The sequence below is a fragment of the Oreochromis aureus genome, linkage group 20, assembly GCF_013358895.1.
Source record: "Oreochromis aureus strain Israel breed Guangdong linkage group 20, ZZ_aureus, whole genome shotgun sequence".
Lineage (NCBI taxonomy): Eukaryota > Metazoa > Chordata > Actinopteri > Cichliformes > Cichlidae > Oreochromis > Oreochromis aureus.
The window spans coordinates 14,011,143-14,036,030 of NC_052961.1; the positions used below are offsets into that span (position 1 = coordinate 14,011,143).

General features: G+C 39.3%; 2 protein-coding genes and 1 pseudogene across 3 annotated transcripts; all 3 read left to right on the top strand.

The window, feature by feature from the left end:
* On the top strand, positions 1 to 10,023 carry spo11 (SPO11 initiator of meiotic double stranded breaks). 2 transcript variants are annotated; one of them, XM_031753918.2, is made up of 13 exons: positions 1 to 180; positions 2,562 to 2,675; positions 3,312 to 3,400; positions 3,738 to 3,804; positions 3,922 to 4,030; positions 4,366 to 4,452; positions 5,993 to 6,029; positions 6,123 to 6,232; positions 6,330 to 6,429; positions 6,789 to 6,826; positions 7,199 to 7,275; positions 7,665 to 7,776; positions 9,700 to 10,023. In XM_031753918.2, exons 1-13 carry the CDS (start codon positions 68 to 70, stop codon positions 9,817 to 9,819), a joined length of 1,173 nt encoding a protein of 390 aa, XP_031609778.1. In that variant the 5' UTR covers positions 1 to 67; the 3' UTR covers positions 9,820 to 10,023. The 2 variants fall into 2 exon arrangements, with proteins under 2 accessions (XP_031609778.1, XP_031609779.1); XM_031753919.2 differs by lacking the exon at positions 2,562 to 2,675.
* A 3,880-nt stretch (positions 10,024 to 13,903) lies between these two features.
* LOC116331282 lies at positions 13,904 to 16,297 on the top strand (annotated as a pseudogene).
* A 3,943-nt stretch (positions 16,298 to 20,240) lies between these two features.
* Positions 20,241 to 24,888, top strand: LOC116331288 (dual specificity protein phosphatase 7-like). Its single transcript, XM_031753909.2, has 3 exons — positions 20,241 to 21,020; positions 21,672 to 22,100; positions 23,240 to 24,888. Exons 1-3 carry the CDS (start codon positions 20,651 to 20,653, stop codon positions 23,548 to 23,550), a joined length of 1,110 nt encoding a protein of 369 aa, XP_031609769.1. The 5' UTR covers positions 20,241 to 20,650; the 3' UTR covers positions 23,551 to 24,888.

Genomic DNA, 24,888 nt, shown 5'->3' on the forward strand with positions numbered 1-24,888 from the left:
CGTAAAACATCCTTACGCGGGAATTTCATGCAGGTAGATAAAATGACATCTAGTAACAGGTAACGTGATGGAATCCCGCGCGGCTCATTTTTTTTCTGAAATTGATCAGCTCCGTGCAAAACTGTTGAACAACGTGGGAGTCATGACAGACTGGCAGCGTGCTGAAAAAGAAATCAACCAGTAAGTTCACAGCGATCTGCTTCAACCGGCTAATAGCCAGTTACGCTAGGTTAGCTTATTCTCTGTGTAGTATAACAGTATTCACGGAGACTGTGTGGATGTTTTGAGGACCCAACGCGGTTTAATGTAACTGGTATTGTGGTTATATTTAATATTTAAACTCATATCGATGTGTATATTTTCACAAAGAGCAGTTTATCTAGGGTTTACTCGACATTGTGTTTCGTAGTTGGCTAGCTGTGTTCTTTACCAATTCACCATAGCCTGTCATTATGCCCTGTTATTATCCCAGTGTAATCAGTCACATGTAAAAATGGCTGCCAATCATGGGTAGTGTTAGTTAATTTGATTTTATCATGTACTTTACTGAAACACTTTACTATAGAAACAATTATGTGTCCGGGAAGTATTTAAAAATGTGGTCTTTAGAAAAATTTGTGCACAAAATATGTTGAACTAGCAGGATAAAAATCATACACTGAGTTGCCATTTTATTAGGTGCACCTGTTCAACTGCTAATTAAAGAAAGTGTGTAGTTGGCCAATGATATGACAGCAACTTGGTGCATGGAGACATGGTCAAGCATCAGGATATGCAGAGAACATTATGTGACTTTAAATGTGGCATGGTTGTTGGTGTCAGACAGGCTGGTCTGTAGGTCTGAGATAAAAGAGATTAAAGAGAGTGGTGCTGAAAAAAGTAAATATCCAGTGAGCAGCAGTTCTGGGTAAATGCCTTGTTAATGCCAGAAGTCAGAGCCTTTGAACTCCTTTGAACCAACAGGAAGGTAATAATTCAGATAACTACTTGTTACTACCAAAGTGTGCAGAAGAGGATCTCAGTATATGCAAATGTCAAAACCTTGAAGCCGATGGGCAAGAGCAGCAGAAGACCTCTTCTTGTCAGCTAAGAAGAGGAAGCTGGGGCTATAACTGGCACAGGCTCCTCATGCCTTGTTTCAGTGGTTGAGACTGATGGTTGTGCAATAGTGTGGGAGAAAACTTGTTGGCACATTTTAGGGCCGTTAGTACCAACTGAGCAATGTTTAGTGAGTATTTTTGCTGACCATGTGCATCCCTTTATGACTGCAGTGTCCCTATCTTGTAATGGCTGATTCGAGCAGGATAACACACCATCTCACAACGTTCCAGTTATCTCACACTAGTTGCTTGAACAAGACAATAAGTTCTCTGTACTCGAAAGGCCTCCAAAGTCTCCTTTGGGATCACCTTTATCCTCTGATGAAACATTTCCATCTTGATAAGAGTCATCTCTTACAGCCTGAAAATGACAGTGAATGATTTGATGAATATGAAAATGATTTCAAACTTGACTGTGGCCTTTGCAGTCACAAGATGTCAACTTAATGGAAGAGCTAGAAATTGTAGACCAATCTGGCTTATTGTGCTTTCCAGCACCATCATCATAATACCAAATGAGGGAATGACTTTGCGATGATGGTTCACTTATAGAATCTATGCCAAGGCACTTAAAAGGTGTTTGCATAAGACATTAGAGGACTTTTAACACCAATACCAATAAGGTATTTGGTGATTTTAAAAAAGTATATATTTATTTTCTCTTTCAGCCACTTAAAGCAAACAGATTTTCCTAGCAGTTGTCATGTCTAGTTAATTATTAGTCCTTACTAAAATAATGATAGTGTGTTTTAAAATTAATCTTGTTCTATTGTCACAAAAATTTCTCAGCACAGCTGGTGATTGTTTGTTTCTTTCCAAACAAGTGTTTGCCCACAGGGAGGTTGCTGAGTGCCCTCTGGTGAACAAAATATGTAACATCAACATAAATAATATGGTTGAAGGGTGTTTCTCCTGTCTCTTCTTTCCTTTTTACATTTTATTAATTGGATATATTAGTAATTATATTGACCCCATTGATATATTGGGCTCTATAAGACAATTTAAGTTGCTTTATCCTCTAATTTGTTAGCCATTTATAAATGCATTTATTTTATCCATTTCACATTGTAGGTGAAATTCAGTAATAATGATGAATTTGGAAAGTTGAATTTTTAGCCTCTAAAGATTTATTATTAAACACACAGCTGGTTGAAGTAACAGTTAGAATAATCTGGTAAGAAATTACAGTGATTCAAAGCTGGGTACCATGGGTACTCACAATGAACAGCATTGCCTGATGGTGTTATATCAGCAGTGTGATGTAGCTTCTAATTTAGGTGTTTATTTAAATCAGAAACTGTTTCTTTGATTTTCCTAAATTCTGCAGGTTGCATATTATTATAAAAGAGAATCACAGTTCTAGACTACAATTGGTCTTTGACATTAATTGTAGCATTGGTTGTCTGTTTGGAAAAGGTTTTCTTGTGATATTATAACTTCATTTAGTATTTCTATGTCCAGCCAGGAAATTTTAAACCGAATTGAAAGCATAATCCTGGAAATAGTCACCAGTCTGTCCAAAGCTGAGGCCCCTGTCCTGGCGCTGCCCAACAGATCCAGCTGGGCCAACGTAAGGTATTTTGATTTAAACATGCTGTAGCATGGCAAGTTTCCCTCCACACATGTATTCGCTCATTCATTTTAAGCCAGGTGACCTTTGGGAGATAGCACAAGCCAAAAGGAATCGTGTGTAAAGCCACACAAGATTATTTCATTGTTATTTAATTTCCCTAAAAGAGATAAATGCAGACTTTTGCTCTGTTTGAATTTTTATATGGGGTTTTTGAAGCTGACCATGGGGGCAACCAGGTGGTGGAAATCAAAATCTTCTGCTTTGATTCAGAGAAAACCTAAAAGAACTTCCTGCTGCTAAAAAGATGACAGACTGATAAGGAATTGAAAAGCACAGCATTTGTAAAGGGGCTTTAATGTGACTAGGATGTGGAGACCTTATGCTTAGAACAAAGAGGACTGTCTGATCTCAAATAGATCAAACCTTGCTACAGCTTAAATCACATTCTGGCTCAGCCATTTTAAATGGAACAGTGCTACAGGTAGCCCTCGGGGTGTGGGGAATTTTAGATAATTTGCAGGTGGGAGCTTACAGTAAATGTAGCACACACAGTCTGTGCGGATGCTTTAATGGCCTCTTTTGTTACTTTGTTTACATCATGAAATCATAAATCTTTCTTTGATTGCTTCCCACTGAAGCTTTGACAGTGCCATTGGGCTTCAGATGAGTTCAAGACAGTCTGTCACCACCATTAGGAGCGACTGCCCTTCATCTGTCACTAAATTTGGTGAGAAGATGAACTGTTATATTTTTCTCATTTTACTTGTTATGCAACATCTCTGTTTTTGAAGTTTTTTAAAGTAAAAAAACTTCACAGTTGTATGATGCATATGGATTTCATTTTTATTCATTGTGAACATATGCATAAACTGCACAAATGGCAGTAAAAGTCAGAGCTAGTTTTAGGTGACAAATTGGCAGAGACGTAACATGTTGCCTTTTGGGGATCAGTTTTACGGCATGGATACAGAATGTGTCATTTAAATCTCTGATATATTGATGTAGTGTTTAAGGTTTAATTTGTTTTTTTTTTTTTTTTTCCAAATCTGTGTTTCTCTTCAAAGCCCAGATTCTCAAGATTCTCTCAGTCATCTACAGGCTTGTCCAGAGCAACTCATATGCTACAAAAAGGTTCTTTATAATTAATCCGTACTTTACTAAAGCCAACATATAGACACCCTTGATTTTCATAGGCAAGCTTGAATTTCAGATTTTTTTTTTTTCACATAGCAGTGTTTGTCTCCACAGAGACATCTATTACAACAACACAAAGCTCTTTGGTTCACAGAAAGCTGTTGATAGCATCGTAGATGACATCTCCTGCTTGCTAAAGGTTCCTCGCAGATCACTACATGTGGTGAGTGTGCATGTCCATGTTAGCGCGCGATGCGGTTCACATGATTGTGTGGTAGAAAATACAAACCCCTGATATTGAAAACTTGTAGAAAAATTCCTTTGGATATTAGTTCAGCTCCCACAGATGAAGTATGTTAGTTTAGGATGGTATTTTATTTTTGTTCTGCTTCTTGTCCCAGGAAACACCTGTGGAAAACAAACAGCTCTTTTGATCAAAGAGAAATCAAATTAAAGTTGAATTCAGGGGCCAGTGCTTGAAATAGCGTGTCCCTTGTATGCGTGTGATAATATGAGCTTGTGTTAAATTCTGTAACTTATCTGTAACTTTGTTGCTAGTTGGCCACATCCAAGGGATTGATCTCAGGTGACCTGTGTTATATGGAGGAGGACGGCACGAGGATTGACTGCAACTCCAGCTCAACTGTAAGCACCACTTTAATGCTTCTTCAGCTGATTTAGTGTTTGTTTTGTTTTTGTTTTTAAATGACACTGCACCAAGAAACAGTACATCATTTATAGCTGGATTTTTGGTTTACTGAACTCCCCAAGAAAGTAACTGCAAGTCTGAGCTACGGAAACCAGGCGTCCTTTTTTTATTTATACAGGTTAATACCACCATACATGAAATTTCTCCAGGGGTCTTTAAAATATTGACATTATCTGACCATAGACCAAATATAGTCAAAATACAGCTCAGGGTCCAGAACCAGCCCCTAAAAGTGAAATCTAAATAACCCCTCAAACGTCAGTAAAAGGCAGCATTATGTTAATGAATCTGTACTAAATCTGAGCTGCTATTTAAGTTGATTCCAACAGAGGGCGTTCAGTTTATACTGTACGTGCAAACAGACTTTTACTGTTTTACTGATGGCTAAATATCTGTCCTTCTCTGCTCTGTATTTTAATTTTGTTTTTCTCCTCTCTGCTTAATAACTGATGTCAGCTGATTGCAGTGCACAGGAAAAATGTTTATTGATCTATCATTGTTTTAATTTCTATCCACCCATTGTGCACATAATTGAAGAACCTCTATAATGTAGGCAATAATATAATTTTGAGAGTAATGTAATTACAGAATTTAGTACAGTAAAGCTTGTGTTAAAGAAAAATGTAATTTAATCATAGTAGCCTTTTCCTTACTTTTTTTTGAAAGTCTGGCCCTTTGAGGATGAAATGTTGCCATAGACGTTTGATACGGCTAAAAGCCTTCATTAAACTAGGACAAAGATGAAGTCCTGCTTGCTCGATGGACAGACATGAAATAGACTATGCTTAGTTGGACGTTATAGCTGTGGAAATGTGAGAAACATTTGGCTTATTTAGCAAAGCCATCTCTACAACCTCGTGCTCACTGGGTTCAAACTTTTTATAACAGTAATAGCATGTAAAGCCAGTCATTACAGGAAATTATCTCATTGAGTAATGACTCAAGCCTGCCACGTGGACCACAGACTGATAGTCAACACTTTGTCTGCTGCTATTATGCTAGGGTCGTGAGCGGCTAGAGCCACTATGCATCACAGAGGCACAGGCAGCCATTGCCCCACATTTCAGCTGATCTACTGAAGCCCAGTGTTGCACATCACTGTCTAGCATTGATTAACATTAATAGATTTAATCTAAAATAAATTCTAAATATAAATCCATAATATAGATAACCTGTATGTGATTCCTATCAGTAGATCCAAAGGGTTAATTTTCATTGTAGACAGCATAACGACAACCGTTTTCTTCCAAGAAAAAGATGAACAGCAAATTCACATAGCAGTACAAAGCACTTAGACTGCCTTGCAGGGGGGAAAACTCAAACTTTTTTGTCTGTGTGTCATTGTTGCATTTTACAGCATATCATTACCATTTCTTCTTCAGTTATTAAAATTAAATGCCATGTAATGGTGCATTTACTGTGTCTATTATAGTGCAATTTTAAAACTTTTTTTTCTGCTTTTTTTTTTGCTTTCAGGCTGTCTCAGTTTCATCGAACATCAGTGGAATTAAAAGTATGCTTTGTAATCTGTTTAAGAAGCTACTTTCATGTTTTGTCCCATGATTGTAAGTCTATCATTGCAGCTGTTGTCCTTGACCTTTTTCAGATATTGTATCATCTGCAAAATTTGTCATGATCATCGAGAAGGATGCGACGTTCCAGAGACTGCTGGATGATGACTTCTGCACAAAGCTCTCCCCTTGCATCATTATCACAGTATTTTTCTGTCTGCTTTTGATCTGAATGTTGTCTTCTTTCAGAAAGAGCAGTCTTAGTAATCTGTTTACTTAATCATTGTGTTTGTGCGAATCAGGGTAAAGGTGTGCCAGATGTGAACAGCAGGCTGATGGTGAAAAGGCTTTGGGATGAGCTGCACATCCCCATCTTTGCCCTCGTGGATGCTGATCCTCATGGTATAATTCATCTGCTCGAATAGTTAAGCTGTCAGGCATACTTTGCATTTTTCCACACATTTAACAGCATTTCACATCCACACACAGCTGGGTTGCATGTCTCGCTAAGCCAACAAAAGTTAGCACCTGTCCACTGCGTCATGGTGCCTAGTCTAGCTATTATTCCTGTTGGTGTGATGTCGTCCAGGGGGAGTTGGCTCGGTTTCCATCGGCCTCCATACCACTAAGCTTTTTTGCTGCTGCGTGGCGAGACACATATGTAATGCTTTACTTTGTTCTAAGATCACATCACAGAGGATAATTGCTCTGGTATGCCAGTGATTGCAGCGTCTCTCTATCCCTCCCTCTGATTTTCCCAGGCATTGAAATCATGTGCATCTACAAGTATGGATCAGTGGTGAGTCCTGCTATGCCGGTTATTCCTGTACTCTGCATTATCCAGTGTAGCCTGTTGAGTGTCTCTCTGTTAGCACGTTATAATTATGCAGCTCTTTACATAAAAAGAATCAGTCGTGCATGTTAGAAAATTAAACAGACACGCTGTGAAGTGAAACTGTTATGCGATCATGTGACAGTCGCATCACTTTTGACCTTTGTGATGCTTTTGTAGTCATTCTTGTTTTCATTAACTTCATTGTAAACATGTGTTGGGCTTCGCTGTGGTATGAGAGTACAGCACTGATTATCTGTGTGTTTGTTTTCTGTATAAGCATGCTATGTATTTGATGTGTGCGTATGTGACTGGGTGTGTGCGTCGGTTTATCCGCAGGCAATGTCGTTTGAGGCCCACAGTCTGACCGTCCCCAGCGTTATGTGGCTAGGCCTCCTCCCCTCTGACCTACAGAGGTTTGGACTGAGCATTCGCTACTTCCTACTTCCTCCTCCTGCCTCTAATTGGGATTATATTCTGGGGAAGTTTAGATTGTTTGTTTTGGTTTCTGTTGCTGTTGCCATCACTTTTTTCCCCCCCTTCATGGAGCTCTTTGCAAAAACATATTGAGTTTTAAGTATACACCCCCTTGAACAAATTTGGGCCAAAAGAAAATTTCTGACATACATTAAATTGTAGTCTATTCAGTTTTTCTTTTCTTTTTTCTTTTTTTACTTGGCTGAACCTACACATAACCTCCTCCTGGGAGTCTGTTTAAAAACGGGGAACGAAACGTTCTTCAGGGATAGCATCCATGAACTGAAGTCTCTTACATATGTTTTTAAATCTAAATTTTATTTTTTAGGTTGCGGGTTCCCAAGGACGCTCTGATCCCACTTACCAAGAGAGATGAAAGCAAACTCTGCAGCCTCCTTGAAAGGCCGTACTTAACCAGCCAACCAGAGTGGGAGAAAGAGGTGAGTGAAAGGAATGGAAAGTGCTGCAGTTTATGTAGGAGGACAGATGAAACTGTATGTAGAAATTTGTGGGATAGGGAGGAAAGGTATCTGAAAGGTATGATTCTGAGCTTTGAAGGATTTTTCTATCTAGATATGGATTAATATGGTCGATTTGTCCTGTGTGAAGTCCAATACATTTTTATTCTCTTTAAGAAACCATTTTTTTCTGGGTTGTTGTGTTTTTTTTTGTTTGTTTTTTTTGTGCCTGTCAAGAGCCAAATATACAAAAGCTTCCAAAAGCTCATGGTACTACATAAAGAATTAATGTCATTAAATCAAGAATATTACAAAATCTCATTTTCAGACTGGAGGAATCTGGAGGAATGAGAGGTCTAATTTGTGGGAGAAGCAAGCTGAAGCAGTCCAAAGTCTGAAACATTTCCTCTCCCAATTAGAACAACATTTTGGTGCAGTTAGTTATAGTCTCTGGGTTTAGTTTGCTTATTGTTTATTTGAAAGAATGTAACATGAACCATGCCACACACCACAGCATTTATAGCCTAAGTGAATTTGCAATCCCCGTCCCTAAAACTGAGTTTAAAACACAGAATACTGAGCAACATATGCGTGAGAGTTAACAAAAAAAAAATGTATAAAATGTGATACATAAATTAAGAAACGCAAAACTCTGGATGGAATAGGTGTAATAAACTAAAAAGTAATCAATTTTAGAACAATAAAGCACCGTAAGACAAGAAGCAGACAATTCTTCGTGACTGCAGGACTGATCTACTTTTAAAAAACTGCTTCAGTTTTAAATTATCCCTTTCGGGTTCCTGTTTGATTTCTGCAGCTAAGGAATTCCACATGTTGATTAGCTGAAAGGGAGGGGGAAAGCTGTTTATCCAAATGAGCATTTACGTAATGGCACCTTACAATTCCCACAAGATGCTCCACGTGTTACTGAGCCCAAACATTTAAGGGAAACCACAAGGTCACTGAGCACGTGGGCAGCATGATTATTTTATCCAACAACAAAATGAGCAAAAAAATAAATAAATACAAAAACATAACAAATATGAAGCAGTTGAGTACAATACAGGTTGGTTATCGCTGTGTGTCTTGTGAGACTTTGGAGCTGCGCTCTTTGTGGCGGTCCTGGGACTGGACAGGCCGATACGGGAGTGGCCGTCTTTCTCACTGTGAACGCAAGCGTAGTCTGACGCTGGTCTCTCCAACTGTTGAGATCTTTCTCCTGAAATTCTTTGCACACATTTGGATGCCTTTATGAGCTGAACTTTCTGTAAGCTGATTGTTGTGATGCTACAGCTTCCCAAGTGTTCAGATCAGTGCCCATGGCCTTAGGATCCTACAGCTTCCAACTTATAACACCGTGAGCCTCTGTTTCAACAGGGTATATATAATACACTAGCAAATTTAAGTGGAACTCAACCTTGGAAAGCCAACTTACCAAAGATTAACTTTGACAGGGCAAAACGGAATTTGGTGAGCGAGAATCCGGATCTGGTCAAACAAAATTGTCCCACTTTGACCACAAAACTCAAAGCTTTGCCTCTTGTCTCCCTCAGTACACTCATCCATCCCTGTAAGATGTTTTTTGGCAGTTCTGTTGTAGCAATAAGAAAAAAAGTTGATTGGATGGATGAATGAATATAACTTGTTAATTTAAAAAAAAAAAAAGAAAAAAGAAAAAAAAGGTCAGGTCTTGAATTTTCTCCATAATCACAGAGCAAACCTGAACACTGAACATTTTGATCTTGTGCCGCACAGTAGAGGAATGTTTGTGAGAGGACTGTTAGCTTCCTGGAAGTTTATAACAGCTATTTTCCATTGCTGAGTGTCTGTTATGCATCTATGATTTGTCTGTTTGCACAGCTTCCTGTCTGATCCCACTAAAATTGTGTGTTGCTGTTTTTGTAGATGAAACTGATGCAGCAAAATAAAGTAAAGGCTGAAATACAGTCTTTGACAGCTATAGCTCCTGACTTCCTCACACAAATCTACCTGCCCAACAAGCTGCGCTATGGAGGCTGGATATGAGCTCAATGCTGCCACTTAGTGGATGAGTAAGTGAACAGCTAAAGTTGCTTTGAAGCCTGAAGAGTGGTATTAGACGGAAATTGTCAGACAAATTAAAGTATTAACTTCAGTTTGTTAGTTTGTAGTGTTTGGATATTTATTCACCTTTCTTTGTGTATATTGGATGCAGTTGTTTTAGAAGTGTAATTAAAACCTCCATGATCCCACTGATGAGTGTTTCCACTTTGTCTTCATTAGCATTGCTGATATTCCCAAGATGTTTGTGTGTACTTCCAAAGTGAAACCACACTGTTGTACAGTAGATTTTTTTTTTTTTCTTTTCTTTTTCTTTTTTCCCCCTCCTCCAGCAAGGCTTTGCGGACGTCATAGCCACTGACGTCTTTGGCTTCTGATGCAAAAACCACAAGTGTGCTCAAAACAATTTGGTGGTTTGTAATTGCAGCACAGTATCTGAGGATGTTCATTCACAAAGGCACAGCAAATCAAGTCATGCTGCTGCCCTATAATCTGCTTTCCAGCTGTTGTAGATGGTGTGCATTAAAATTCAAAACCTGTCATGAGCTTCACCAGAGAAAGAAGATGTAAATATACTTGCAGTTCTCTGCTTGACTTTGGTCAATCAGTATCACAGACACAGTACTTTTTTTTTTGTGTGTGTGTGTGTGTGTGTGTGTGTGTGATATGATTTCTTGCTGAGAGGTAGTAACGGGTAGTTAGCTCTGTAAGTGGTCAATAACAGTTATTTTTGTAACTCTCCCTCTACACCAATACAGTGACTTTTAACCATCAAGATGTGATTTAAGTGCAGACTTTAATTCATGATGTTCAAAAACAGCAATGCATTAGCGGTTTATGGATTACAGCCATCTTTTATACATAGTCCCCTGTTTTCAGGGTAATTAGAAAATTAACTGGCAAGCAATTTCACAGCCAGGCAAGGCCTGTTTGTTTTCATTATCCACTGGCAAGTTAAGCAGATAAAAGGTCTGGATTTTTTCCCAAGGGTTGAACTCTCATTTGGTAGCTGTTCACTAGAACTTAGACCAACATGTCTTTGAACCTTACTATGTGAAGGAGGCAATCATGACACTGAAAAAGCACAATAAAGTTAAATACAAGTAAAATGCAGGACTGACCAATCTGATGCATTAAAAATGAATGCACTGGCAAACTCCACAACAACAAAAGTGCCACAGAAAACAACTAAAGTGGATGACCCCGAATCATTTGCTTAGTTAAGAAAAACCACGTCACAGCATTTTGCCAAGTGACGCTATTGAGGATGTAGCCGAGCCATTGTTGATGTCTACGAGAGAGGCCTTCATGAATGTAAATAAAAATGGTTTACAACAAGGTGCAAACTACTGGCTGCACTCAAAAAAAGGCCAGAATAGATTTTACAAGGAAAAAAAGACACTAAAAGAAACTGCAGTTTGGGAAAAAAACCAACTACGAATGATTAGAAGAGATCTGAAGCATACCATGTCATACGATTGCTGTGGTGGACACAGTTTTGTGGCATGGGTGGTGATAGAATTGGGCCTACAGTGTTTATTGATGATGTGACCACTGATAGGAGTAGTGGCATGAATTCTCAATTGTTCACAGCTTTACTCTGTTCAGATTCAGCCAAATGCTGCAAAGCTGATCACACAGACCCTCACAGTGCAAACAGATAATGATACGAAGATTACTACAAAATAAACCCAAAAGCTACCAAAGAAGTGTGATATTCTTAAATGGCCAAGTCAGTCACTTCATCTCAACCTAACAGGGCAATGCATTTCAGTTATTGAAGACACAAAGTGAATACAGCAAGACCCCGAAGCAAGCAGCCGTAAAGACCTGGCAGGGTATCTCAAGTAGAGATACACGGCATTTGGTGACGTCTGTGTCTTACAGTAACTTTGTGTACATTTAGATAGATTGATACATAGAAGTGCATCATATTTGCATAAACTCATAATGATTAGAGTTATGACAAAATAAAAGAAAATATAAAAAAGAAAAATGTGAGAATTCAAGGACGACAGCAATTCAAGGCACACAAAAAGTATTCATCCCCAAAAATCTAGTAAAGTGCGTTTGGTTTAACAGACGTAAATTGAAGCCAAAGGCAATAGCCCCACCTGCTGGCAGTACAAATCACTACACCCTTATGAGACGCGTGTTCGTCGCCGCCATATTGCAGCGGTGTTTCTGAGCAGCTCAAACTGAATGACCAGAGACGGTAACATTTAACATGTAGGTACTTATCTTACAATATTTAACCGTCTCAGTGTTTTAATTTCGACAATTAGAAATAATATTTCTAGTCTGCACAGTGTTGCAGGTTTCATGAAGTGGCAAACATTATTTTCCGTTATGGTAATACTCCAGATTTTGTACACTATGTATTTGTTTATATTTACATGCGCAGCTGCTGATGCAATTCTGCTGACGTGTGTGTGATTTTTATAACTCCTGATCTACTTTCAGTGCAAACAAGGAGGCGATTTTGCTTGAAATGTGGAACCGCGAGACTTCCTAAAATTTTATGTGGTATTTGGTGTTCGTTACAGTCATGTGTGTATGTATTCAGCTCTGTATTTCCACAAATTTAAACAAAATACTATACTACTTTACTAAAACAAGTATAGTCTTATGTTAGACCAATAAATAATAAAAAAAAAAGCAATTAACAAAAAATAAAGATACGAACATATTTTTAATTTGACAAAGTATCATTCATAGTGGCTACAAAGTGTTCTGTTAAACGAACCAAAGATGAAAATACAGATGAAAATATTATGACTGCTTTAATAACACATGGAATCCTGTCTTTGCAGGCGCAGACAAGACTTTCCCGCACCAATATGGCTGCGACTATGCATATGCACTATCGTTAAGAAATGTAAATAGCAAAATATATTAAACTCTGCTGAATATGTTACATTGTTTCATTATTTTTCGTTATTATTTTCCAAGTTTTTTGTGGTTAGCTATTATTTGTTCTTAAAAAAAAAAAAACGTCAGCGAACGTAACGTCCTGTGATTGGGCTGCAGGACCATCTTCCACTCGCTGAGTGACTGTTAGAGGGCGTGCTTTTGCTTTTGCTACACTCACACTGCAGCTACGTAACCTGTAATGTCAGCGGCTGGATTTTGATAGAACACCATTTTAATTCAACAGGATAAACCAGATTTTTGTAAGATCAAAGTAACTGAAAGGTGGGATAACTGGAGTTTTTATCAGTAGCTACTTTCAGCTTCAGTCAAATTTAACATTTGCCTAAAGCCTAGAGCCTTTTTGGCTCTTACAATATGAAAGACCCTACCATCCCTGTTTTGTGGGAAACTCAGACTGTTGCAGATATTTATCCGCATTCATCTGAACAGCTGCTTTCTTCTCTGCCTTAGATAAGACCAAACTGTTGCATTAGCAAAAGTGGTCCTTGAGAGGCCTTCCTTTTTCCATTTATCAAGGACAGCTGACCGCAGCTTTTCACATAACATGCTCTCTGGTCTCAGAGAGGTGCCATTACGTACTTGTTTTTGTTAAGTCAGTGGTTAAGTGGTGTGATACACGATGTGTGTTTACTTATTATCTGATAGTATTGGTCTGAGTAGCCAAGAGCAGGCTGTACTCTCTTACTTTATGGAATGTATATATATATATAATATATATCATGGTTACCCTCCTGCATTTCCCCAAGGGTTTTAATATTTCTTTTTCGCCTCGTCTTTTAGACTCCCTCATATGGATGCAGTAATCTGCTGATAGCCCTTTCTTAAATTTTGGGCCCAATGTTTTCTTCCACTTGTGTGGGAGGTCATCACTGGTGAGTTATGCACAAAAGTGCCCAGTGATGACTGACATGGCCTCCAGTCCTCTGTCCAGAGCTGTGCCCTCTTCAACTTTCATGTGTGTTCAGTGATCTGATTGTAATAAAAATTTTGACTCCAGATCCGAAATGTAAATTGAAGTTGCCCACAGGACACTTTACTCCCCCAGCTGTTCAGGCTGTGAGCTCTAAATGCCCTTTTCTGGCTGCAGAGATGGTGCAGAAAAACAATAGGCTAGCAAGAGAGGCCAGAATGGAGCTGCAGGAGGATGTTCAAGAGATTCAGTGTTACCGCACAGGTAGACAGTCACATAAATAACCTATACTTATACCACAAAAAAACAAATTATGTAACCCGTGAAAGGTCATTGTTTTGAGTATGCACAGTTTAGTGACAGTTCAAGTGCATACCCGAGGAATGTCATGCATTTGAAGACTGCTGAATGGGCCACATTTGAATAAGAAAAATGAGCATGAAGTTATCAGTTGTGGATCTTATCGGGGCATACGAGGCCAATGCAGTGGAGCCAGAAAAACCCTTATCTTCCAGTGTCACACCTGCTGAAGGATAAGCTACCTGGATGTAAGCTGATTCTTCTATTGCGCAGTTATTTTCAAAAGTAATAAAACTGATTTGAAGTTTAAAACCCTTCTTCCACAATTCTTTTTCGGCTGTTGCATTCCAGTATGAAAAGTTTTTTAAAAAGAAGATATAAAGCAAAAAAAAAAACCTAAAAAAAACAGACCACACATATAGAGTTTTTAAGAAGATGAGCCTCCTCGTTTCCTATAGCAGAAAACTACTCAACGTTTTTCACACAAAGAGAGATGTTCCTGTGTGGTGCAGCAACAACTACCTAGGCATGAGCCATCACCCCAAAGTCATCAAGGCTATCATGTGAGTATTCACGCGGATCATCTGTAGCTCTTGTTACTTTTGTTTAGACCAAATATGATGGAGAAAAATAATTCAGGGTTCAGGACAGTAAACTCTCTCTGTTTCTGTTCTGGAGATATGCTGTACAAAAGCATGGTGCTAGTGCAGGGGAAGCACCAAACATTTCAATAACAAGCAACTTCCATGTGGATCTTCATTATGAACTACCTGACCTGCCTGGGAAGGATGCAGCACCGCTGTTCACTTTCTGCTTTGTAGCCAATGACTCTACATAGTTTACCCTGTCAAAGATGCTACCAGCTACTTCAATTTTTGGCTTAAACTAATGTAATGAGTGACCTAAAGTTGAATGTCTTTGAACGGTTACACATTTTCTTATTTTGATTGAAATGTATTTGAGAGATTTTTTTCTTTCTTTTGTTTATTCTGAGAGGTTGTGAAATTTACTCGGAAGCCGGAAACCATGCGTCAGTGATTCAGGGTTTAAGTAACAGCGGGGCTAAAAAGTTTATATCGTCACAATGACGCCAACCGCCTACAAGAGCTACTTGAGAAATCGGACCCCTCCACTTCAAAAATCATTGCCTTTGAGGCTGTCCATTCAATGGATGGTAAGTACGTGGTCCTCCTTTTAGTGTGAAAGTCTTTAATTGGGCTTTTAAAATGTTCAGCTATTGTTTTTAATTTTTTTAAAGCTGTTAGTTGAAAGTCAGAATGTACAGGATTTCTAGAATTTTCTATTGCTCTCTGTGTAAGTGGATTCAATGAAATCACACATCTAATACACGTCAGGGTCAGCAATGAATAAAGAAATGCAAACTGTTGATTTTTATGAATAAAAATATTTTAATTTTCAATGCCGCGCTCTCTGCAGGAGCAGTGTGCCTACTTGAAGGGATGTGCAATGTTGCCCACAAGTTTGGTGCTATTACATTTGTGGATGAATTGCATGATAGAGGATTATAAGGCCCCAGAGGAGGAGGGATTGAAGACAGAGATAAAGTCATGAAAAAAATGGATATCATCTCTGGTACACTTTGTAAGTGGATGCCTCATCAGTGAGAGCAAACATTTTCTGACAACTGCTGCATAGGTTTTATAGAGGATTTAATTTCCAGCTAAGGCAATCAGCTGTTTTGGGGGCTATATTTCCAGCAGCAGCCCCTGGTGGACACAGTGCCCTGCTATGCTGCAGGTTTCTTCTCTACTGCGTCTCTGCCCCCCATGCTGTTGGCAGGGGAATACATTAAGATCCTGAAAAGTTTGCTAGTACCAAGTTGGACTCGACAGATGCTGATTTCTGGCTTTCCTGTTTTTTTATTACTTATGCACATTATTATATTGCCCATGGAATCTTTAGCTGACAGGACAGTTGGTTCTGAAACAGGCATTTGATGTCTGGATATTTTTTTAACTGTATCTCATTAAACACTTAATTAGGCCCACTTTGCTAGTACAAAGTTGGACTCACTTTTGATTTTTTTTTACTTATATGATATTTGATTCTGAGAGATTCTGTAAATTTCTCTTATAGAATGAGTTCCGTCTTACAGTCAAAATTCAATTTGAGACTAAGACTGTGGGAAATGCAGAGAAGAACACTGTGGTCTGTGACACTATGACGTCTTGTCACAACATCAACGTTCAGGCGATTGACTACCCCGCCGTGGGTAAAGGAGAGGAGCTGCTGCGCATTGCCCCCACAACAGACCACACTCCCCAGATGATGCACTACTTTGTTAGTGTGTCAGTTTAATCCTGTTTTTGTTGAGTTCTCTTTATCATATTGAAGTGTAAAATGCAGAAAAGTTGACTTTTATGCTCAATAATCTGCCTGGCGATTAAGTAACAAAGATGATGAAAGGTATTACTTTATAGCTTCATCAGATAGTGAAACCTCACTTATGATAGGATTATTTGGTCAGTATTTAAGCTGTTAAGGTTATCTAACATCTGTAATTGTCAGCAGAGTCATCACTGCAGCTGTTGTGTTGCTTTGTCTTCACAGATCGGCTGGTGAAACGTGAAAGGAAGTGGGTTTGGACCTGAGGTCGCCCTCCTTAGCAGAGTGCAACTTCTGCCAGCAACTTCTTCGCTTTGAAAGATGAGTGTGAGAGAGAAGTCTGTCTTCACAGGCCTCAGTCCCATGAGATCAGCAGTTGCCTGACATCACCAAAAGCACCGAATTCTCATGATATTAAAGCTGTGTTTTTTATTTTAAATAAACATGTGTGGTTAAAGCATCAATGAACTCTTTTATGTTATTTAAAAACTACAGCTTTTACATGAATTTGCTGTTACATATATGTGCAAAATGTAGGTTTTTTTCAAAGAGGTATTGAACTCAAACTTAAATACTGAACATAGTTTCCATCACAGAGGTTAGTATGTACACATATATTTAAATAAATGATCTGTGTTCCTAGTCTACTGGATTTCATATTTCATTCTTTGATTTTCTAATATCTTTAATTGTATTTCTTTTTAATAATATATTTGAGTAGTCTGGGAAAAGGATGACAGCAGTGGACAAATATGTGGACAGATGTTCTTGCGTTCTTCTCAGATGAATCTTTTCAGCTGCTGTCTGTTGGAAGAGTTTTGTTACTCTACCTTTCACTTCAGTCTAGAACTGTGAATCCAATCATGACCGGGCCATAGTTTTCAAATCTTCTGTCATTCTTGGAGTGTAGAAACCTTTACCCCTAGTTCCATCTACTGTTTTCACTCATGCATACATTGTGCACATCAGATTCAGCTCTATGCAGGCAGTGTAGTCCATGGCCATGTCAATTTACAACGCAAAGTGTGCATGGTGTGACTTTTTTATCCAAGGTGGCCACTATGCTTTCTAACACATCTTCTTTTACTGTGGCTGACCTTCTGTTTCGGCTCAAATTCAGTAGGTTACTAATGGTCTTCTGTATTGTTCCATATTTCCAAAGGCTCACATTTTCATTTTTCATTTATTCCAGTAAGTAAGGTTGCTGTGTGCTGGTGCTGGGTTTGTTACATATATCAACCCCATGGTATGAAATATCCTGCACTCTGATACACAGTTATCCAGCAGCCCACAATGATCTCCGATCAGATCTTGTTTTATGTCTTTGTGGGCTCATCCAGTTTTATTTTCATACATTTATATGACAGTTAGGGTATCTGTGGTGCATATGTGCTGTACTGATATATGAGGAATTTTATTACATGCTTTACTCCTGACAGAGATATATCTGTTGCAACTAAGGCAAAATTCAGTTTTACAGATTAGGGAATAAAATAAATAGCATAAGCAAAATAGTTTGGGTTTTTTTTTTACTGCTGTTTTCATTTTTAATGGGAAACATATGAAACGACAGATACAGATGTACAATGTAGTAGTCTTCTGCATGCAAAATGATCTTACAGGCAGATTTGTGGTCATCTGGTTTTTCATTCATGAAATGCCCTTTGTGACATTCATGGCTTCACCACATGGAGGCACACTGGGCCTCCTCTTTGCAGCTGTGAGGCAGTGACATCAGACACCACCTCCCTTTGCAGATGACTCATAACTGGTGCAGCAGCTTTTGTAATGAACCACTAGAGGGTATCAGCAGAAAACAGGATATTGTGTTTCCCATCTAGATAACACGTGAGATCACATTGGTTGTATTAAAATCCGACAAACACACTTCTACACAGCTCACAGCATGGCACAACTGTAAATCAGAGATTTCAGATACTAATTTCAATTAAATAAACTACTGACTTAAATCTGCTATAACTGTAACAGCAGTATTATCAGTATTTTTTTTCTTACATGATAGTGGTGCTCTATGCTGTAGGCCGTGATCACCATGATTAGATTAACATACTCCAACGCAAAGACAGAATCAATGAAGAGGAAGTGCTTGCTTTATTGCTCATTTCTTAATTCATCTAACTGAGCATCCGGACATTACAGGAGGGTGCTTGTGTATCCACCGTGTTTGCGTGGAAGCCCTTGAAGCAGCACTTGACATGAAAGACGTGGGATTCTGCAGCAGAGACGTTTCCCCTCTTTGCTCTGGGAGAATTACCATGAGCTCACGTTTAGAGCCCGTTATGTAACCGTGTTGGTGGAAGTGGAGTAGACCACCAATATGATGCAAGTCTTGCTAGCTCAGAGCACACCCATATTTGGTTTTATTTAAGTGAATGTTCTTGTTATGCATTGAGTTGACTTAGTAGAGTTTGATTTATTACATTATGCATAGATATTATCACACGAGACCTATGATACAGAGGCTATAATTTGGCATTCGGGGTCTTGTGCATTGTTTGACCTCATTATCACACATTACTTCCCTTCCCATCGCTGTCCTTTGTAGATACGGCCTGTTCAGTTCCTTATTGGAAAGTTTTAGGGGAGGTCCAACTTTTCTACACTTCCTGTAAGATAGCTGAACTGGAGCAGAAATCATGCTGGCATGAAGGCCCACAGGCAGTGTGTGTGTGTGTCTGTGTGTGCGTTGGTTTTCAGACCCCTTGAAAGGATGAGGAAGTTTGCTGCTGGCTGCAGGTGCTGAAACGGCAGTAAGGTGTAGAGTGGCAGTGATACGATGCGTGCTGCAGAGTGTCTGACCAGTTTGTGGCTGCGAGCGTTTGTGTGTGAATGTGAGTGTATTTAGCTCCATTTCTCATACTGTGTTAATCTCAATGTCCTGCACATCTGTGTGTCCCCCACTCACGTGTGCAGACAGATGAGCTGCATGGCTGGGTTCCCACTGCATGCATCACCCTCTCCCTCTCTCCTTTCCCTTCTCTTATTTCTCCCAATCCGCCTGCATTATTATACACCAGTGATGTACTATGGCAATATCTTGGAGGGCTGTGCTGTTGTGCTTTTTAGTAAAGCACAACAGCACACTTAGCAGTTCCCATGATATTTAAATTTAAGGAAATTAGTTTAAAGGGAAGAGATGTGAATTTTTTTCTATTTCCACCTTCAGGGGTGTGTCCAATCTGATAATGAATATTATCATCATGAAAGATAACACAAATAACTGCATGAATCGCCAGCTAAAAGTGTCTGAATGAATCCCATTTTAGTTTTTTACCTCCTGAAGGGTGTGATTTTAATCTTAAATACTGCACCACACACTACAGTCTATGTAATAAACTGGACTGGACTGCATAGTGACAGCTACAGTGCAGTATATCATTGGATTTCGGTTTGAAAAGGGTATCATGAAGGTCCCACAGAAAATTCCACACAGGTCAGGATAACGTGGCTGTGACCAAGGGATAATGCTACAATAATAATGCATTATTATATGGACCAATGCAGTTCCACCTCAGTTCTAAGCATCTCAAAGGATAAGTTACACCTCAAGGTACAAATGTGCAAATATGTCTGTTATACTAACCTACATGTTGTTCTCAAAGGGTGCGGGAAATATACTTTAGAAAATAATAAAAATCGCCCAGTGTTACTAAAATGTAAGGACCACTTTCCTGATACCGAGTGCCAACAGCTCCCCTATAAATAAAAACTCGCTATAATGTTACAAAATCGCAAAGAAATGTTTCGCTCATGATACGGCGATTGACAAAAAGTGGTTTCATTGAGACTTGGTCATAACAAACTTTGTTATATTTCCGCTATGACTTTAAATCGTAAGGATAAAACTCCTCCCTCTTGAGTTGCTCTACTGTCAACTAAAAAAAAAAAAAAAAAACCTCCCATGCATGCATCGGAATGGTAAGAAGAGAATGCGCATGGATGCCCCGGATACGATGTGGAGCAGTTGAAGTTGATGAAGAGACTATTGGCCACAAAGCGTCCACATTTAAACGTGTGTCTCGTAAATTAAAGTGCAAATAGGTCTCCACTGAGTCTTTGCTTTGTTGGGGGCAGACCAGACTCACTGACTGATGGAAATAGAGAAGAGGAAAAAGGGGAAATCTCTTCGCTCAAGCAGAAGCACCACGAACTGGCGGGGCAACATTTAACGTCTTTTTTTTTCGGGTGATATGTAGGGCTTTTTTTTCTCTTCTTTTCTTTTGTTTTTTTGTTTGTTTTTTTCGTCGATCGGTGGACTATGTAGTTTGTGTTTGCACTTGCAAGTAGTATGCTATTGACTCCGATATGTCTAATGTGACGCCGAGTAAAAGCGTGGAATGGCTGCAACTCGAGTTAGAGTCCGGGGGCACTTCTCTCCTCCTGCTGGACTGCCGTTCACATGAGCTTTATGAATCATCCCATATAGAGACCGCAATAAACCTGGCCATTCCGGGGCTGATGCTCCGGAGGTTCAGAAAGGGAAACATACCTATCCGGGCTATCATTCCCAACCACGAGGATAAGGAGAAGTTCATGAGACGGTGCAAGACGGACACGGTCCTCCTGTACGATGAGTGCTCCGTGGACTGGCAGGACAGCGGGACTCCGACGTCGGTTCTGGGTCTGCTTCTTCAGAAACTGTGGGAAGACGGCTGTACAGCGTATTATCTGGAAGGTAAATAGTTTTGCCGTTAAAATAAGCAAACAACAAACAGAGAACTGTGTATGCAAATGTTCTGTACTTGTAATTGAGTTCATAAGGATAAAAAAAAAATGCCTCACGGCGCATAAGTTCCCTTTAAGGTAAATTTGTAAAGTAAGATTTGGCCCAACAGCAGCAAAACTTTATTATAAGAAGTAAAGGCAAAGAAATTATTTTTTTTCCTCGGTGGAGCAGAAGTTAGGACACTGTGAGGTTTGTTTTTTTTTTACTGTGAGGTTTCCTTTTTTAGCTTCTGGGGTTTAAAACGAAACTGTAAATGTTTATTGCGCTATACAAACGTAAATGTTAGTCCTGCGCAGATGTTCATCCTGCGCTGTGTGTTTGCGGTTTGAAGCTTGTTCAGAAGTTTGTGTGTCACTACTGAGATTCTCAATTAAAATTCCAAAATGGCTGCGCCATGTTTTGCTCTAGCAGGAACAGGCATGCATTTCATGAATGGCCTCTTTGGGGGGTCTTTACAGTATTGCCAGTCTCAGCACCCAGCAGGGATTTTCCAATGATATGTGGTTTAAATACACTTTTATATAAGATGGCACTTCAAGAAGAAAAAAAATGCTTTAAATGTGTATATGTGACTTGTTTGTGTCTTTGGCTCTTGTCCAGGTGGGTTTGTAAAGTTCCACACGGAGTACCCAGAGCACTGTGAGACCCTCTTGGACAGCTCCTGTCCCAGCTCCTCACCGCCAGTGTCTGTTCTGGGCTTCGGAAATCTCAGAATCAGCTCCGATTGTTCCGATGGGGAGTCTGATCGCGAGCCTACCAGTGCCACAGAGTCCGAGGAGAGCCCCATTCCAAGTAATCAGCCTGCCTTCCCTGTCCAAATCCTACCCTACCTTTATCTGGGCTGTGCCAAAGACTCCACTAACCTAGATGTGCTGGGCCAGTACAACATCAAGTACATCTTGAATGTCACACCCAATCTCCCCAACATGTTTGAGCATGATGGACACTTCAGGTACAAACAGATCCCCATTTCGGACCACTGGAGTCAGAACCTGTCCCAGTTCTTTCCAGAGGCAATATCATTTATAGGTGAGTAACTCAGATATTGGTTTTGTTGGATATAAAACTTGGAGACTCGCTTTTCAGAAAGTTTAGTTTGTTTTGCTACAAGGCGTGTCGTGCGAGAGTAGGTTGTAAGTTCAAGTAGGCTTGGCAGCTTTTGTTCGTGGGATTAAACCCAAACAAATGAGGGATTTAATTTTATTTTTTTTATTAATAATAAAATAACAAATGAGCATGCTTGCGCTATCCATTAGTTAGCTCAGTTGGTTCTCGAATGTGCTTGTTGGACAGGTGGGAGTTTAGTGGGTGATTAAAGATGATGCTCTCAGGTGTTAGACAGCATTATCACATTTATACAGGATAGCAACCTTGGAAGAGAATTTCCTCCTTTTTTTGTTGTGTTTCTAGCAGCATCGCAACGCTGTGTTTTAATTTTGCTTTTGCTTTAGTGTCTCTTCCCGTCACTGCACCTGAAACCACAGCTTTTCGCTTGTTTGTTTGGTGGCTGCGGTTCTGCATCATGAACCAGAATGAGGAAGGAAAAGTTGTTTCCACTCTGGGCTGTGTTTGATGAAAGGGTTCAACCCAGTATCATGCCAAAGTGTGAAACAGTCGTGTCCATTTCACGCTTTGCCTTTCCAAAGCATGAAATTGACACGTTGGCAGAAGTTGCATTACTACATGCAGACATTGCATTACCAGTTGGGGGAGATAATGTATTTAGTTAGTGAGCAAAAGACGTATCAAGTACTTTCCCTTAATGTAGCCCTTAATCTTTAGAGTCGTTTAAACTAATATCTATATACATGTTAATATGTTATTAATGTTTGTCTAAACGCTTTCTGGTGATTATTTTCATGTTGGCTTGATATAAAATATCTCCCTCTGCTGTTACTGCAGATTGCTACAACTACCTTTCAGGTTTTGGAGAGGCAAAGCATGAATTGGCCACAGTGGACCCGCGTGTCTATTACACACTTTGTCTGGATTTGGGGTTGCTGGGTTGCCAAGCTTTGTTGTGTTGCTTAGATTGAAGTTGCTTGCTAATTTTGGCAAGTAACCAGGTTTTAGGTATGCTGTGTTTGTTTTGTTAAAAGCAGACACGGCATTGATAACTAAAATAACCAAAGAGTTATGCTGACCTTAGTCTACCTTTTCTCTCACAGATGAGGCTAGGTCAAAGCAATGTGGCATCCTGGTCCACTGCCTGGCCGGCATCAGCCGCTCAGTCACCGTCACTGTGGCCTATCTGATGCAGAGACTCCACCTCTCTCTGAATGATGCTTACGACTTTGTCAAGAGGAAGAAGTCCAACATTTCGCCAAACTTCAACTTCATGGGTCAGCTCTTGGACTTTGAGAGGACTCTGGGGCTGCACAGTCCCTGTGACAACTGTTCTACCAACCAGGAGCAGCTCTTTTTCACCACACCAACCAATCACAATGTCTTTCAGCTAGATACGCTGGAGTCGACATGAGATGTGATAGAACAGCCTTTTTTTTGTGGTTTCCTGAGGTGACTCTGAGGTTTCTGAGCCTGTCAGATGGCTGACGCATATAGTACGTCAGTTACAGTATTTCTGCACCAAAAGGAACTACTCCTATATTCAGAAAACATACTGTGTTAGATCCAGTCTCAATGCCTTAATATCTAACACAATGATGACTTTTGGTATCTGACATACATGGTATTAATGAATGGTCATGTACAGCCATAATAACAGGACATTTCTCTAGCATTGTTCTTTGACTGTTATTCGCTATTCACCAGCTGTACAATGGATGTTCCTGTATTTGTATCAGTCATCAATATTGCCTTGATGGTCTAAAAAAAGTCTTTGGCCAATCAGAATGTTTTCTTTGAACCGATATGACATATTTTTGGGGGTTACCTAAGCTGATGGGGAAAAAATGGCTACTGCAGCGATCCCACCTTGAATTACTGTCCAGTTTTTCTTATACAAATATTTAAATACATTATAAATATTTTCTTCTTCCACTTTCACTCAGAATACTTTCACTAATTTCTAGTAAACATTATTAGACTTTACATGTAAGATCTGGCAGCCTGTTCTGTGTATATATATATTTTAACTGTGATATTTTTTATCGCAAAATATCAAAGTTTGAATATGTTATCCTTCAGAAACGCTCCTGTACAACTTGTTGCTCAAAGCTGCATTATTTGCATGGGACTTTGTTCTATCAAAAACTCTTCTTATAACCTTTAGGTCATATAACCTGTTGTTGGTGAGGCCTTGACCATACCTTAACATGTAATTATAGGTATAATGTGTAGGAGTATCCTTTTAGTCAATTGAAAGGAACAAATATGTAAGTATTCAGTTTATGAACACGTACACGTCCACCTTGTTTTTGAATCCAACCTTCTTCAGTCTGCAGCTACTTCTGACGGAAAAGTAATGTTTCGAGAAAGATGACGTGTAATTAGCTGTCCTTTGTTGCCCGTCTCATCTCAGAACAAATGAATGAGTTTGATGAATGAAAGGGCATAAAAGGAAATGAGATTGACCAGTGTATTCTTACCTCACAGTGAGACATTTTCAGGGATTTTTATACAAGGCATCTGTATCTCATCATGGCCTCTTAAAGTGCTCCCAAGGGCTGTTTTGTTTGGTATGTTTATAAAGATGTACATAAAATGTGGTTGCCATGGGAACATTATTTTTTTTTAAATCAACAAGTATACGAAAGTGACCCTTGTTGGACCCTTATGTATAGTATGTGTAAAGCTAAATGTCCAAGACATTCTGTAAAAGTTTATAGTTCAAATATATTGTATATTTTTACTTGAA